This window comes from Camellia sinensis, chromosome 14, assembly GCF_055761805.1.
Source record: "Camellia sinensis isolate YWXY chromosome 14, ASM5576180v1, whole genome shotgun sequence".
NCBI classification, from domain to species: domain Eukaryota; kingdom Viridiplantae; phylum Streptophyta; class Magnoliopsida; order Ericales; family Theaceae; genus Camellia; species Camellia sinensis.
In genome coordinates this window covers 12,380,754-12,396,929 of record NC_138974.1, presented here as the reverse complement: position 1 = coordinate 12,396,929, position 16,176 = coordinate 12,380,754, and the positions used below count along the sequence as shown (strand labels likewise).

General features: G+C 39.6%; 1 protein-coding gene across 9 annotated transcripts in view; it reads left to right on the top strand.

Annotated features, from left to right (window-relative positions):
* LOC114316858 (RNA cytidine acetyltransferase 1) overlaps positions 1-16,176 on the top strand; it is a 30,304-nt gene that overhangs the window by 13,053 nt on the left and 1,075 nt on the right. For all 9 annotated transcript variants that reach the window (XR_014351392.1, XR_014351391.1, XM_082907039.1 and 6 more), the window contains 13 exons: positions 176-273; positions 887-1,010; positions 1,090-1,177; positions 1,317-1,416; positions 1,497-1,549; positions 1,942-2,118; positions 2,205-2,242; positions 3,331-3,427; positions 3,635-3,814; positions 3,904-4,012; positions 4,115-4,184; positions 4,259-4,406; positions 15,286-15,414. Coding sequence is in view for 7 of the 9 variants with exons in the window: in XM_082907039.1 (XP_082763165.1) it covers positions 176-273; positions 887-1,010; positions 1,090-1,177; positions 1,317-1,416; positions 1,497-1,549; positions 1,942-2,118; positions 2,205-2,242; positions 3,331-3,427; positions 3,635-3,814; positions 3,904-4,012; positions 4,115-4,184; positions 4,259-4,406; positions 15,286-15,414 (1,411 nt within the window). In the remaining 2 variants the exon portion in view is untranslated. The remainder of the gene's footprint in view (positions 1-175; positions 274-886; positions 1,011-1,089; positions 1,178-1,316; positions 1,417-1,496; positions 1,550-1,941; positions 2,119-2,204; positions 2,243-3,330; positions 3,428-3,634; positions 3,815-3,903; positions 4,013-4,114; positions 4,185-4,258; positions 4,407-15,285; positions 15,415-16,176) is intronic.

The window sequence follows — 16,176 nt, the reverse complement described above, 5'->3', positions numbered from 1 at the left end:
GTCTCTTCCTCATGACTTCTTTGTGCTATAAATGGCATTTTGTTTGGCACATATATCTTTTCCCCCCCTTTTCTCCCATTATGTCTACATTATAGCAACCTCATTGGTTTTTGTTTTTTGGTTTTTAGTTTGATTGTGTTACATGGAATATTTATGAATTTTCTTTCTTTTACAGATATGAAGGCACTGGTCGTTCTTTGTCATTGAAGCTTCTTAGTCATTTGGAAAAGCAAAGTCAGACAAAGGTTTCAAGCACTAATGACAGTCACAATGGTACGAATTAATTTCTAGCTTCTATTTATGGCGGCATTTATAGTTTCCTTACATCGTTGGCTTTTGAGGCTTATTCGTTGCTGAATGTTTGAATTCTGCCCAATTCATTGTGCCTTGATGGCCATGGTGGGGAGGGGTCAGTGTGATGCTTGTAGATTATGACATAATTAGGGTCACTTACCCTTCTACACTATGTCTATTTAGGTAGTAAAGATGTCTCATGCTTTTGCCTTCAAAAGCTAAAAGTATGATTTGTATGATAAATAGTTTCTGTTACAGTGAGAAAAAATATATGGGATATGTAATGTGGAGGAATTTGACATCCATTGTTGGGACAATTAATTGGTAAAAGGCTTAGTTCTGTCATATGATACTCTGAGGAAGTCCTTAGCTTCAGTGCTGCTTTGCTTTCTTGTTTGGCTGCATGAGATTAGATCATTAAATAGTTAATACCTTCATTAACTGTTCTCGGTCTAGTTCATAAAAGTTGATATGCCTTACGCTTGTCACTATCCAGTATGATAAAATTGGTAGCAATAATGAAGGTTCTTCATTTTTTTTGCTCCTTGATGTGGAGACGGAGAGATCATATACTTTTACCTTCTTGTTACAGTTGGGTTTTTCCAGAAATTAGAACTTAAGGAATCCATCAGATATGCTTCTGGGGATCCTATAGAGACTTGGCTCAACAGTTTACTTTGCTTGGATATTACAAATTCGATCCCTCCAATCAGCAGGTTAGAATCGGTCTGTTTAAAAGCATATAAGAATTAGTTGTTCCTCCAATGGTGACAAGTTTGTCTTTTGAACTATTAGGTTCCCCCATCCCAGTGAATGCAATTTGTACTATGTTAATAGAGATACTCTGTTCTCCTTCCACAGAGAAAGTGAAGCATTTCTGCAGGTACCTGAAACATTTTAGATTTTAAAACAAGTTAATCTACTTTGCTTTCATAATCACTGACATGCAATTTTTTTTTTTTTTTTTTGGGTGGTTTGTTGCTTCTTTTTTGTTTTTTGTTTTATTTTTATTTTTTTAACAGCGGATGGTGGCTCTTTATGTTGCATCTCACTACAAAAATTCTCCAAATGACTTACAATTGATGGCTGATGCTCCAGCACACCACCTATTTGTGTTACTTGGTATATTTCTTCTATACACAATCCAAATGTGATTCCATTCTCTTTTAGGCAGCAGAATTCAGTGGCAAGCTTTTATGCAGGTCCTGTTGATGAATCTAAGAACATCCTTCCCGATATTCTGTGTGTTATTCAAGTGAGTAGCTTTGTACACAATTTTTATATAGTTTTTATTTATTCTTAATTTTTCTCATTGCTCAGCCTTTTGCATCCATCAATTATTAGATGATTTTTCTTTCCTTCTTGTTTTGTTCACTTCCAAATATTCTTTGTGATATTAAAGTTGATATTGAGGTTCATATCTTAAATTTAAGTGGAAGTGTTAGTGATATTAAAGTTCTCCCTCCTACGAATGTTCTTTACGAAGTTTGTTACAATTGCAATGACTTCCTAATACAGTTGACTTTTTGAAACTTAGATATTACATGCTCTTTACTTCATTGATATCTTTATTTTTTATTTTTTGTTCCCAACTTTTCATTAAAAAAAATCTTAATAATAATTTGGTACTAATCATCAACCAAACAGGTCTGCCTTGAAGGACAGATTTCTCGTGATTCTGCACTGCAAAGCTTGCGTATTGGTCGTCAACCTTCAGGGGATCAACTAGCATGGAAATTTTGTGAAGTGTTTGAAGACACAGATTTTCCAACCCTCTCAGGTGCTCGTATTGTAAGAATAGCTGTGCACCCATACGCACTTGGGGTAAAGTTCAATCCTTGCACTTTTTACCTTTGCAAAATACAATGTCTAAGCCAATTGATTAATGATTGCACTTTGTGTGTTTATAGCATGGATATGGCTCGGCAGCTTTGGACCAACTCACGAGGTTTGTGGAGACTTTATGCCTCTTGCCTCTAAATTCATTTTGTCATACTCTATGAAGTTGTGTTAATACCATCAAATTCTGAAAGCCCTTGGACATATGTGGAGTTCTTGTGTTTGTTTAGTTTTTAAACTTGTTTTTGTGCTTGGTCTTTTGTCAAAATTGATAGATGTATGCCCGTGCTGAATATCCAATACAATTTGAATATTGCAATGCTATGATTCAGTTAGTTAGTAGTTAATTTTTTGATAACATACATTCCTGAACTTAGTTTACCTTAGTGTATAGAATATCATGTAGAATTCGAATAATTTGGCAATTGTTAAATTGCCGTTGTGTTGCTAATTATTTGACCTGTGTTGATAGAATGTTGAATTTAAACATTTTGACAATTGTTTAACTGTCATCACGTTATATGTGTGTACACATATATTGCAATCCACTTATCAAACGATATGTACATTTATATATATTTGCAATCTATATAATATTGATTAGTCATTTTCATATGCCCTCTCCCCCCTCCAACCCAAAAATCAAAAACCCCAAAGAGGGAAAAAAAAAAATTATTAATTTTTTTATTTCTAAAATTGAATAATCCATCTGGAATGTGTAAAGTAACCCTTAGTTATTTTTTTTTTCACAGAAAGGAAAAAAGAATCCACCTTTGTGTGTGTGTGTGCGCGCGTGTGTGACCGCATTAGAAATTTTAATCATAATATTTGCCACTATTTTGGTTGGGAAGGTTTAGTATTTTTTTATTTATTATTTTTATAGATTTTTGGTTTGTGACAACAAAGGGGATAGATAATACATCTGAACTTACTTTTTGTAGAAAGGAAATGGCGACTGATTCTCCTTTGGCCACACATTTTTGTTGGGCTTCTCTATTCCATCTATTCCTCTTTTCTACGTAGTCCATTTCTATTTGGCTTTTTCTTCTGTTTTTCTCATTTTCTTTGTCGTCGGCTATGAAGCACCGACATTACAACTGTTCTCAATTGATTGTGAAGTGTTCATCCTGTTCACATGATTTGTCATGGCATTGATTGATTAATATATTTAACGAAGATATTTCCAATTCTTTACAGGTATTATGAAGGCCAGTTAACTGCTAATAGTGAATCGGACATCAAGAAACCTGATGATATGAATGTCCCAGTCAGTGTGACAGAAGCTTCGGAAAAGGTTTGGCTTTTGCTGAAGTTAGTTTAATATGAACGCACTTGGGTGGTGTGTTGTTTATAGAGTGAGAAATTTCATTTCCCATCCCATCTCTCCCCCCACCCTTTGATTTTTCTAGTTGTGAGTGCTTTGTTTTGTTTGTCTCTCTCTCTCTCTCTCTCTCGCTCTCTCTCTTCTGTTGCATCTATTTAGAATTGATCAAAATTGCAGGTTTCATTGCTAGAAGAAACAGTAACTCCGAGGAAGAATTTACCTGCTATGCTTATTCCTCTTCGTGAGCGCTTGCCTGAAAGTCTTCATTATATTGGTGCTTCGTTTGGGCTTACTGCTGATCTTTTTCGTTTCTGGAAGAAGCACAAGTTTTCTCCTTTCTACATTTGTGACCATCCAGTAATTATATAAACAGCTTTTTATGTTTTGTTTCAGATCCATATAACCTTTACTTTTTAGTTTAATGACTCATAATCTTGTTGCTTCAGAATAATGTGACTGGCGAGCACAGTTGCATGGTCCTTAAGCCTTTAAATACTGATGAGATTAAAGACAGTGGAAATGGTCCAGTGGGTTTTCTTGGTCCATTTCATCAGCGTAAGTCATTTTTCTTTGCATAGCATTTATGGTTTTTTCTTTTTCATTCTTCCTGTTTTTCATGTTTCAAAATGGTACAGCTAAGTTCTATGCCTTTCACAGGTTTCAAACGGTGTTTTGTGAGACGGTTGCCTTTGTTCTTTAGGGAATTGGATTACAAGCTTGCCATGAGGTAAAATTTCAATAGACTTCTTCTTTCACGTGCTGCATGCTAGCTCACTCATGAACCTATCTTCTCTCTTGTAGCATCTTGGACCCAAAGATTAACTTCTCTGAAGGTGAACCTTCGGTATCATCAAAAGATGAAAGTGCAATGTTGATGAAGTTAATTATTTCGCCAGATGATATAAAGCTGTTGGAAGCTTACACCAATAATCGTAAAGATTATGGACAGGTGAGATGTTTGAACTTTTCTTGTGAGTGGGTTTTGAAACTTGGTTGCTATGGATGCATCCTAGCCTAATAGTAACTGTTTACATTTCTTCTTAGTATTAATGGTAAAGCTGCTAAAAAAAAAGTGAGCAGTAATTGTTTATGTTATTATATTGTTGCATAAGTTGTAGGAATAGTGTGTGAAGTATCTCTGATTGAAGTATCTCGGGCATGTTACACGACACAGATACAATATGACATTGACATTGACACTGACAGGACGACACGTCAATTTGAAAAAAAATGCAGGACACGGCATGCCTTGGATACATTACAAATTTATATTTTTATAAATTTATTGCACCTGAAATATATAAATAGTTTATTCAAAGGTAATGAAAAAAACAACATAGCACTAATTAAATTTTAAAAGCCATATATTCCATAACTTAAAACATCAAAATATCATTCACGTAATAATTATAATCTAAAGAATGTCAAAAAATTATAGAATATAGAAATACACATGATGTATTCATCTTATAAATGCTTTAAAACATATTTAGAGTAAATAAATTGAATTACAAAGAATACAAAACATTGTTACCTGGGCCGTTTGAGGTTGGACCCCGCCGGTGTATTCTTTTTCTCGGTGGCCGGTCTTTCAAATTAGAAGAAGCGTCGGTGGATTTGATTGGGCAGTGTAGCATATTGATTGTGGAAAGGGGACAGGGGCTCTGAAGGGTCGTAGTGTTGATTGCATACAATCCTTCACCCCCAAGATCTTCGATTTCCTTCGATTCATACGGCGTAAATCGCGCCCTTTTTTTTCTAGTCGAAGATCGGCACCCGCAATGGCTAACAGCACTGCTGGTTCCATCGTCGGCCCTGCCTCTACCCAAATTGGCAGTGAAAAGTTCCACGAACCCCACTGGATGGAAACTTGCGACGGTATGTTCTTAGAGCACCTAACACACAGCCGAACGGAACCCATATCCACTGGTAATGCATCCATCGCCACAAAGCCGCCACACTGATCGCCGATTTTCCGATGAACCTCCTTCCCATGAAGATGGATTGGCAAACCCACCACTTGGACCCATACCCTCTATTCCGATGGTGATGTCTTGCCCGATGCACAAAGGGCCAGAGGATTCCACATTCCAACTCCATATCACAGCCACCGATGGTCCAACGCCGACATATGAATGGCTCCGCCTCACTTCGTGTTGGTTAAACAAACAAAAAAGCCTGATTGCCAAGCGGGCACACCTCTACCTTGTCCGAGAGCTTCCACTACCGTATAACCCAATCAGAAATAGCCGCAAAGCTGATTCCTTTGCCACCCATCTCCCGAAATTGACCCACCAGTGAGCAATCCAATAATCGGAACCAGTTTGCTTCCACCGACATGTGAGCTGCCCTGACCCCTCCAAACGCACCACGAGCCGGCAATGACACTGGCCCAAATGTGGACAACACTGTCCTTTGCATGCCACCAAGTCGCCTCACCCATCTATCCCCTAACCCAAAGCCTTCAATGACTAGAGCCACATCCCTCCACCCTCCTCCGAATTCTGATGTTGGAATGAAAATCTGTTCCCTCCGGTTCCCTACCGTCACCACTACTTGAAACATGGATCCAATAGTTTTGACGGTTTCCCATTTGTTTTATGCGGATAATGCGCTTATTTTTTGTGATGCAGATGTTGCTCAGATTGGACATTTGAGATGTGTGTTGTTTTGTTTTGAGGCAGTGTCAGGCTTTCGAGTGAACCTGGCAAAGTCGGAACTGATTCCAATGGGTGAGGTGGTGCGGACTCCGGTGTTGGCAACTATTCTAGGGTGTAAGGTGGTGCCTCTGCCAGTTTCATATCTGGGTTTACCTCTGGGGGCATCGTTTAAGGCGACGGGGGTATGGAATGGGGTGGTGGCCCGTGTGCAGCGGTGACTGGCAGGGTGGAAAAGGCAGTATTTATCAAAAGGTGGCAGACTCACGTTGATTAAGAGTGTCCTGTCTAACATTCCGACTTACTTTATGTCCATTTACGTGATTACGGTGTCTGTAGCTAAGCGGATTGAGAAGTTGCAAAGGAATTTTCTATAGGGAAATTGGGGGGAGGGTTCTTATCATTTGGTGGCTTGGGATAGGATTTGTAGTCCTAAGGTTCATGGGGGTTTGGGGGTTTGGAGGTTGGTCATGTTTAATGTAGCTTTGTTGGGACAGTGGTAGTGGCAGTTTGTGGAGGAGAGGGACCGCCTTTGGAGGAGGGTGGTGGTTGCGAAGTTTGGTGTGGGGCGGAGAGGCTAGTGTTTAGGTAAGGTGAGGCAATCGCATGGCCATGGTCTTTGGAAAGGGATTTGGTTGGGGTGGGAGGAGTTTTGGAGGAGGGTTAAGCTGAAGGTAAGGGTAGGGGATAGAGTTCGGTTTTAGGGAGAGAGGTGGTGTGGTGTCATTCCATTAGAAGCGGCTTCCTTTGATTTATGGTCTTGCCGTTGATAGTGAGGTAACGGTGGGTGATGTGAGGTGTGGGCACGGGGACTCGATTGTTTGGAATGTGCCTTTGCGCCGTGATGTTCAGGATTGGGAGCAGGATCAACTGGTGGAGCTATTGGGTTTTTTTATGAGTTGCGAGTTGGGAAAGATGGACAGAATTCTTTGGTATGGAATTGTCCTGGGGCTAAGGGGAAGTTTTCTGATTCCTCGTATTATGTAGTGCTAGCTCATGCGGAGGCTGCTATTTTTCCGTGGAAATGTGCCTGGGTGTCAGGGTCGCCATCCAAGGTGGCCTTTTTTGTGTGGACAGCTATGTTGGGGCGTATCTTGACGTTGCATAAGCTAATCCGCCATGGCTATATATTGGTCAATTGGTGTTGTTTATGTTGTGGCGATGCGGAGTTAGTAGACCATTTGCTAGTTCATTGCCTAGTTACTTATTGCATTTGGATGCTTGTTGTAGCGACTTTTGGATTGGCTTTGGTGCAGCCGGCTTCAATTAAGGCAGTTTTGCAGAGTTGGATGGGGGGTCGAGTTGGGAGGTGGCGTCGGAAAGCGTGGTTGCTTCTCATCATCTTGTTTGGTTGGTTTGGTTGGAGCATAATAGGCGTGTTTTCTAGGGGGTGTCTCATTTGGTTTCTTGGTTGGAACGATGGATGCTCACGGTTCTGCATAGTTGGGTGACCAGTTCGGTTGATCCTAATGTTATGGCCTTTGCAGATTTTGTGGAGGATTTGATTTGTTAATACGTTGGGTCTTTGTGGCTTCTAGTTCTGTATTATTTGCATCATCTTGATGCTTTCCTAATAAAGTTTGGTTATTTATCACATAAAAAAAAAAAAAAAACATTGTTACTATGAAAAGATTCATCACATAGTTGTGTTTGGAGAGTTCGAGAAGTGTCACCGAAGTGTCTATAAAGTGTTTGATATTAGGAATTTATATATTTAATTTAGACACATTGAAGAAAATATCGAACACGCTGGGGTGATACTGTTATTGAGAGACCTTTATTTGCATGACACTTGAGATGGCCAAAATATTGATATGCATTGTTGGTGATACAAGGAAACCTAGAACATGGTGTCTGGCCCTGTAGTAAAATAAGGATAACATTTCTCTCCTCTCTGGGTTCAATTTCCCACAGATAGCGACATGTCTTCCTACAGAACTAACATACTAAGTAACTATACCTGATGCTCTCCTTTGAACTTGAGAAATGTAACCTTTGTTGGCATATTATATTATTATCTGAGCTTTTGTGGTTTGTAATTACTCTATGCCCTCAGGGCTCGACTTGTAATTGTCTTATCTTGTAAATCCTAATCTTCATTTATAAATAGGGAATGATATTTTATCAAACCCTAAGCTGGTTACTCAAGCTTCATGGTATCAGAGCAGAAACTCTAGGGTTTCAGCTCATCTAGGGTTGGTCGACCTTTGCACCAACGATCCTCTAGGGTTCGAAACTTACCTGGTTGATCATTTGTCGCCTTCATCTTCCCCAATCGACCGTCGATCTCTGTCGCCTTTGTTTCTCAGCCGACCGTCGTCTCCTCTGTCGCCTTCGTCTCTCAGCCAACTGTCGCCTTCCTCTATCGCCTTCGTCGCTCGTCTATCTTCTCAGCTCGTCAGTTCGTCGCTCGCCTTCGTCTTCCTCAGTCGACCGTCGATCTCCTTCATCAGTTCGTTGATCTACTCTCTGGTATACTCTCATCTCCTATGTTGTGTATACTCTCTCCTTCATCATGTATAAAGTCGTGTATAAACACCGTACCAATCCATATATAAATAAATAAATAAATGACTATATAAAAAAAATAAAAATAAATAATGATTTCTTAATTTTGTTATACCTTTATAGTGGTCATTGTGCCTGTTCTTTCACCACTATCTTCCGGGTTTGTGATTGCCACTAGTTTTGTTGCGGGTTCGGTAGTATAGTATCCATGGCAGATTCCACCAGTGTGTCCCCTACTTCTCAAACACCGAGGAGTGAGAGTTCCATTATACCTACTACCATGACTAAAAACCCAACCCTAGTATGAAAATCACCACCTCTCTATTTAATGGTTAGAACTACCTAGCATGGTCTCAAAGTTTGACTATATTTTTGAAGAGTAGAGGGAAGATGGGGTATGTTGATGGCAGGATACAGACACCTAGTACCACTGACTTGGGTTATGACCAATGGGAGATTACCAACTCTTTGATTATGGGTTGGCTTATTCATTCGATGGTTCCTGAACTTGGTGAGGGCTACTTGTCTATGGAGACTACCCAGGATATTTGGGATGCTGTGGCTGCCACCTATTCCCGCAAAGGGAATTTCTCACAGGCATTTGAATTGCGCCGCTCTATTGAACGCTCACTTCAGGGGGAGCAGATTGTCCTTCAGTATTTCACTTTCCTCACCAACGGCGGGAAACGCCTTGACCACCTGCAAGACTATAAGCCTGTTTGCGCTGTTGATTCTGTCGGGTACAAGAAGTTCATCTCATAGGAACGGGTCTTTACATTTCTGGCAAGTTTAAATGTGGAGTATGATCCAGTTAGGGGTTGAGTTCTGGGTACGGACACTCTTCCTTCACTTCAGGCGGCATTTGCCTATGTACAGAACAGTGTTTTTTAAGGTGAAAAGTGAACCGAGGCGAAAAGGTCTCCTAATGCCTAAGCGCGAGGCGATGAGGCGAGGCGAGGGCTTCATCGAATCGAGACGACCAGAAAAGATATTTTTTTTAAATAAATGGTATAGACAAAAATTAATTCTATCCAACAAGCAATTCAATGTTTCAACATAAAGAAATTAAAGAACATATTTTAACAACATTAAAGAACATAAAGAAATTAAAATAGTTGAAATTAATTGAATTAAAATAATTAATTGAATAACCAGGAAATTAATTGAATTCAATTAATTGAATTAAAATAAACAAATTAATTGAATTAATTGAATTAAACAAATTAATTGAATTAAAATAATTAATTGAATAACCAGAAAATTAATTTTATTGAATTAAATTAATTAAATTAAAATAAACAAATTAATTGAATTAAACAAATTAATTGAATTAAAATAATTAATTGAATAACCAGGAAATTAATTGAATTAATTGAAATTTTAACACATAAGAAAAAAAATAATTGAATTAATTGAAAAAAAATTAATTTTAAAATAATTGAATTAATTTAAAAAATTAATTTTTACGAATTAATTTTTGCGAATTAAAAATTAATTTTAAAAATTAATTGAATTAATTTTAACAGGTTCGACAGTGTTCAAAGAAGAACACTGTGAAGTCGAAGGGAAGAACAGGTGAAGTCGACAATGAACAAAGGAGAAAGGAAGAAGAAGAAGAAAGGAAGAAGTAGGAACTCACCTCGGAACGACGTCCGAAGAAGGAACGAAGTCGACGAACGAAGACCCAGATGCTTCGACTTCGGAAGAAGAAGACCCAAAAGACCCAGACGTCGACGAATGAAGTCGATCTAGGGTTTGGACTTCTTATTTAGTAATTAACTTTGTCGATGAAGGGCCCAGATGATTCGAACGAAGTCGATGAAGGGCCCAGATGATTCGAACTGAAATCAGGCCAAAATCTGATGAAGCGTCGCTTCTCTTCGCCTCGCGCTTCATCGCCTAAGCCTCGCGTCTCCATCGCCTCACCATTTCACCTCGCCTCGCCTCAAGGTGTGTGAAGCGCCTCGCCTCGCCTCGCCTCGCCTCGCCTCGCTTAGCGCTTAGGCTCGCCTCTGATAACACTGGTACAGAATGAGGAGAGTCGTCGGTCTGCTATGATGTCTCTTGTCTCTACTGACCGCTCAGTATTACTGTCTGCTCCTCGAGATGGCCTCAGCCTGACTCCCATCCCTTCGTCTGCTGCTAAGGATTCTGTATTTTGTATTCTGTGATTATTGCAAGAAGCCGCAGCATACTCGTGAGACGTGTTGGAAGCTTTATGGGACTCCATCCGGGGGTCGAGGTGATCGGTCTGGTTCTCGAGGAGGTCGGTCAGGCCAGTCTAGAGGACGTGGTTCCTATTCCCGGGCTCATCAGTCTAGTGCCGTTGATACACTTGATTCTAATTCTGCTTCTGTTGGCCAAGCTTCTGATGCTGAGCTGGAGGATGCTTTGCGCCAATTGTTGGACCGCCGGTCTTCTACTGCTCTCAGTACAGCTTCCTCGTCCTTTGCCCGCTCAGGTAACTTAGCCTCTTCTCCTTGTGTTTTTCTGTGTCATAAGTCTTTGCCTTGGATTATTGATTCTGATGTCTCAGATCATATGTCTGGCTCCTCTGATCTTTTCTCCGCCTATAAGCCCTCTTCAGGTCAAGACAAAGTTAGGATTACAGATGGTACTGTTTCTTCCATTTCTGGAAAAGGTTTAGTCCAAGTCACTCCTACCATACATCTATCTTCTGTTCTCCCTGTTCCCAATTTTTCTGTTAATCTGTTATCCTTGAGTCATCTCACCTAGGATTTGAATTGTAGTGTGACGTTTTTTCCTGATCATTGTCTTTTTCAGGACCTTGTCACGAGGAGGACAATTGGCAGTGGTAGTGCAGAAAATGGTCTCTACTTCCTGGATCAACCGGACAAACTTGCTTATTCTTCCACTACGTCTTCTACTAACCCCGCCAATTTATGGCTGTGGCATCGTCGTCTTGGGCATCCTTCCTTTTATTTACTTAAGCATTTATTTCCATCTGGTTTCGCAAATCATCATGTGTCTGACTTTCTTTGTGAGTCTTGTCAACTTGGAAAACAACACAAAGCTTCTTTTGCTCCTAGTTTGAATAAAAGTTTAGTTCCTTTTTCATTAATACATTCTGATGTATGGGGTCCCTCTCGTGTTATGTCTGTGAAAGGTCATCGATGGTTTGTTACATTTATTGATGATTTTTCTCGTGCTACTTGGGTGTATCTCATGAAAGATAGGAGTGGGGTTTTCTCTGTGTTTTGCAATTTTCATAAGATGATTTGTACTCAGTTTGGGGCTGCTGTCAAATTATTTTGTTCTGATAATGGCGGGAAATACATAGATTCTGGGTTAAGACAATATTTTTCTACTCATGGCATTATCCATCAGATCTCTTGCACCAATACCCCTCAACAAAATGGGGTGGCGGAACGCAAGAATCAGCATCTTCTTGACATGGCTCGGTGCATGTGTTTTTCTATGAGCGCGCCTCAGCCCTATTGGGCCGACGCTGTTCTCATCGCTACCTATCTTATTAATCGTCTCCCTACCTAGGTCTTGCAAAAACAAGCTCCTCTTCACGTCCTCCTAGGTTCCCAGTCCTTGTTTTCTATTCCTCCCAAAATATTTGGTTGTGTCTGTTTTGTTCATAATCACTCTTCTTCTCATGGTAAGTTGGACCCTCTCTCCCTTAAGTGTGTTTTCCTTGGTTACTCTCCTACTCAAAAGGAGTATAAATGTTACCACCCTTCTTCTCGTAAGTGGTTTGTGTCCATGGATGTTACTTTCTTTAAGTCCCAGTCCTATTTCTTGTCCTCTCCGGTGTCACCGTCCTCATTTCCGGGGGAGCCTTGGTGTGAAGTGAGTCTTGTGCTTCCTATGGTGGACCCAGTGGTTCTTGCACCACCCTCTTCTACTCTGCTTCCTATGGTGGAACCATTTGTTCTTGCACCACCCTCTTCTACTGGGACTATAGAACCCAATGTCACCAAGGATAAGGACGGACATGTTTATGTCCGGGACATAGATAGACAACAACTGGATACAAGGAACCACTTCTGCTCCTCCACTGCCATCTCCTGCTTCTGATGAGAGTCTGGGTAACTTTGAATCTCTTGAGTCCATTGATCTTGATGTTCTTATTGCCAAGAGGAAGGGTGTGAGATCTTGTACTCAACATCCTATCTCACATTTTGTGTCCTACTCTCATTTGTCATCCTCATATAGAGCGTTTGTGTCCAATATTTCCTCTGTTAGCATTCTTACCCATTTTCAGGATGCTCTTTCTACCTCTGAGTGGAAACTAGCCATGATTGAGGAAATGAAAGCACTTAGGAAGAATGACACTTGGGAATTGACTGAGTTACCTACGAGCAAACGACCTGTGGAATGTAAATGGGTATATACTGTGAAACACAAAGCAGATGGGTCTATTGAGCGTTACAGGGCAAGACTTGTGGCAAAAGGGTTTACTCAGACATATGGCATTGATTATCAGGAGACCTTCGCACTCGTGGCTAAGATGAATTACTTCTCTCTTTAACAGCTAATCTAGATTGGCTGCTTTATCAGTTTGATGTCAAGAATGCCTTTCTCCATGGTGACCTCAAAGACGAGGTATATATGGACATTTCTCCTGGTTTTGAGGATCATCAGACAGAAGGCAAAGTATGCAAGCTTCGGAAGTCATTATATGGTCTTAAACAGTCTCCAAGGGCTTGGTTTGAGAGATTTACTCGGGCTATGTTTAAATATGGCTTCAAACAGAGTCAGGCAGATCACACCTTGTTTGTGAAACATTTCTCACGTGGTAAGACTACAGCACTTATTGTTTATGTAGATGACATAGTTTTTACGGGCAATGATAGTGGGGAAATACCTCTGTTGAAGAAATATTTAACTAGTGAGTTTGAAATCAAAGACTTGGGAAGCTTGAAGTATTTTCTGAAAATTGAAGTTGCTCGCTCTAAGGATGTGATATTTATCTCACAGAGAAAATATGTGCTTGACCGGTTGAAGGAAACTGGGATGCTTGGCTACAAGGCATGTGCCACCCCACTGGAACCCAATCAGAAATTGGGGGATGATGAAGGAGGAGAAGCTGTTGATAGGGGGAGCTATCAGCGATTAGTGGGTAAGCTCATTTACCTATCTCATTCCCGTCCTGATATTGCTGTTGCTATCAGTATGGTTAGTCAGTTTATGCATGCTCCTCATCAGACTCACTTTGAGGTTGTCATGAGAATCTTGAGGTACTTGAAGTCTGCTCCTGGTAAGGGTCTTTATTTTTCAAAGTATGATCATCTTCATGTAGAAGCCTATATAGATGTTGACTGGGCTAGATCAGTAACTGATAGGAGATCGACTTCAGGGTATTGCACTTTTGTTGGAGGCAACCTAGTTACTTGGAAGAGTAAGAAACAGAATGTGGTTGCCAGGTCAAGTGCAGAAGCTGAGTTTAGAGGTATGGCACAAAGTGTGTGTGAACTTTTATGGATCAAGTTATTGTTGAGTGATCTAGGTGTTGATCAGACGGACTCCATGCGGTTAGACTGTGATAATAAGGCCCATCAACATCGCTCACAATCCAGTTCAACATGACAGGACAAAACATGTTGAGATTGATCGCCACTTCATTAAGGAGAAACTCACTAGTGGTACCATTTGTACTCCTTTTGTCCAGTCTGGTGAACAACTTGCTGACATTCTCACCAAGGGGGTTGGGAATAAACTATTTCATGACATATTAGGCAAGCTGGGCATGAGAGATATCTTCGCACCAGCTTGATGGGAAGTGTTAGCATATTATATTATTATCTGAGCTTTTGTGGTTTGTAATTACTCTATGCTCTCAGGGCTCGACTTGTAATTGTCTCATCTTGTAAACCCTAATCTTCATTTATAAATAGGGAATAATATTCTATCAAAACCTAAGCTGGTTACTCAAGCTTCAACCTTTGATATGAATTGTTAAAATACATAGTTAGATGGATTAATTGAAACAAGGATCAATAAATTAATATGGATGACTTTGGGAAACCAAATAGTTTTTAAATGGTACTTAGTCATTTACGATGGTTTGGTCTTTGTATATTGGTTATTTTTGGCTTCAGTTAAATTGATTGATTTATAAGGGCTATGAGAAAAGTTGAAAAGGATGCCATTTGAGATGTTAATGCAATATTATAGAAATGCAATAGTTATCGGCATAGTTATTTCAAAGAAAGGATTTTCTTTGATATTGAAATTATACAACCAAAAGCGGGCCGTGTTGCAATGGAAAACTTGCTCTATTATGACCTGTGTATCATGTGTTTGAAAAATGGAAACATCCTTTCCACATATGAGGGAAAGGCTCTATACATCTCACTGTTCCCAAACCCTGCAGTGGTTTGGCTACTATATACAGAGTTTGCTGGATTATATCACATGCCAACTTAATCATTCTTGAGTAAACCTGTTAATTTCTGTTTAAAGAGCAAGTAAATGTACTATAGTTGGTTGCTGCTTCTGAAAATTTTAAAGAGTTTAACTATGTTAAGATATTAAAACTGTTTTGAAATTTTTTTGATTGATCTTTTGAAGCATGCTAGTGCATCTGTGCATTTTGTGTATTTTCTCCTTGGCCATTTGAATCTCATGTAGAGATGCCATCAGCAGATATTTGAAAACAGATTAGAATTTGATATTTCTTCCATCTTGCAGGTCAGGCCTCTGGTGCCAATCCTTGCTCAATGCTATTTTCAGGAGAAGCTTCCAATTACCTTGTCATATCTCCAGGCTTCTGTTTTACTGTGCATGGGCTTGCAGGTCCAGGATATAACGGATATTAAGGTCTGAACACGGTGAAAATTAGGCGAATTCTTCTTTTAATTGCTTTACAAAATTTGATTGCAATATTTAAATTCAAGTTATCCAGATCTTGTAGCATGAGAGTCCTTGTCAATCAACAACAAAAAACCAAAAAAAAATGTTATTATTTTCTTTGTGTTCGTGCCTCTCTTTTTTTTTTTTGATCGGCAAAATGAAGACTTTATTGATGAAAAAAGAAAAATTACATCAATAAAGAGGAGCTTGGAGCTAAAAACAAGCTCCAACCTCCAAGTTGTTGAGAAACCAACAAGCCAACAAAACAGAGGAAAAAGATAACAAGGAAAACCAGATAGGAAAGGTACTATAGCACCAAAACCAGAGCAGACAACACAGCACTCATTTGAAGCACCAATCAGATCGGGCCCTGCAGTGTGTTCATGCCTCTCTTATAGGACTACTTTTATACAATAGTAATAAATAAATAAATGAAAGAAAAGAATGAGGGTAAGTCCGCCCCTACTACCTCTCCCAACCTTGCTGTAAGCAGAAGCTTTGTGCACTAAGCGCGACCTTTTTGTCTTTTTTATTTTTATAAATATGATGTGTAAAGGGAATGTTCAAATCTTTGGGAGCATGTGATACTGTTTTTGCTGCGAACATGGTTGTGCCCCTGTTTTTTCTGAGAACTTGATGCTGCATGCATTTTGTTGGATTGAACTGCATACATATATTGTTACATTGGGGTGTGCGCTTTTTCTTTCTTTTGCTTTTTTAGTTGGGACA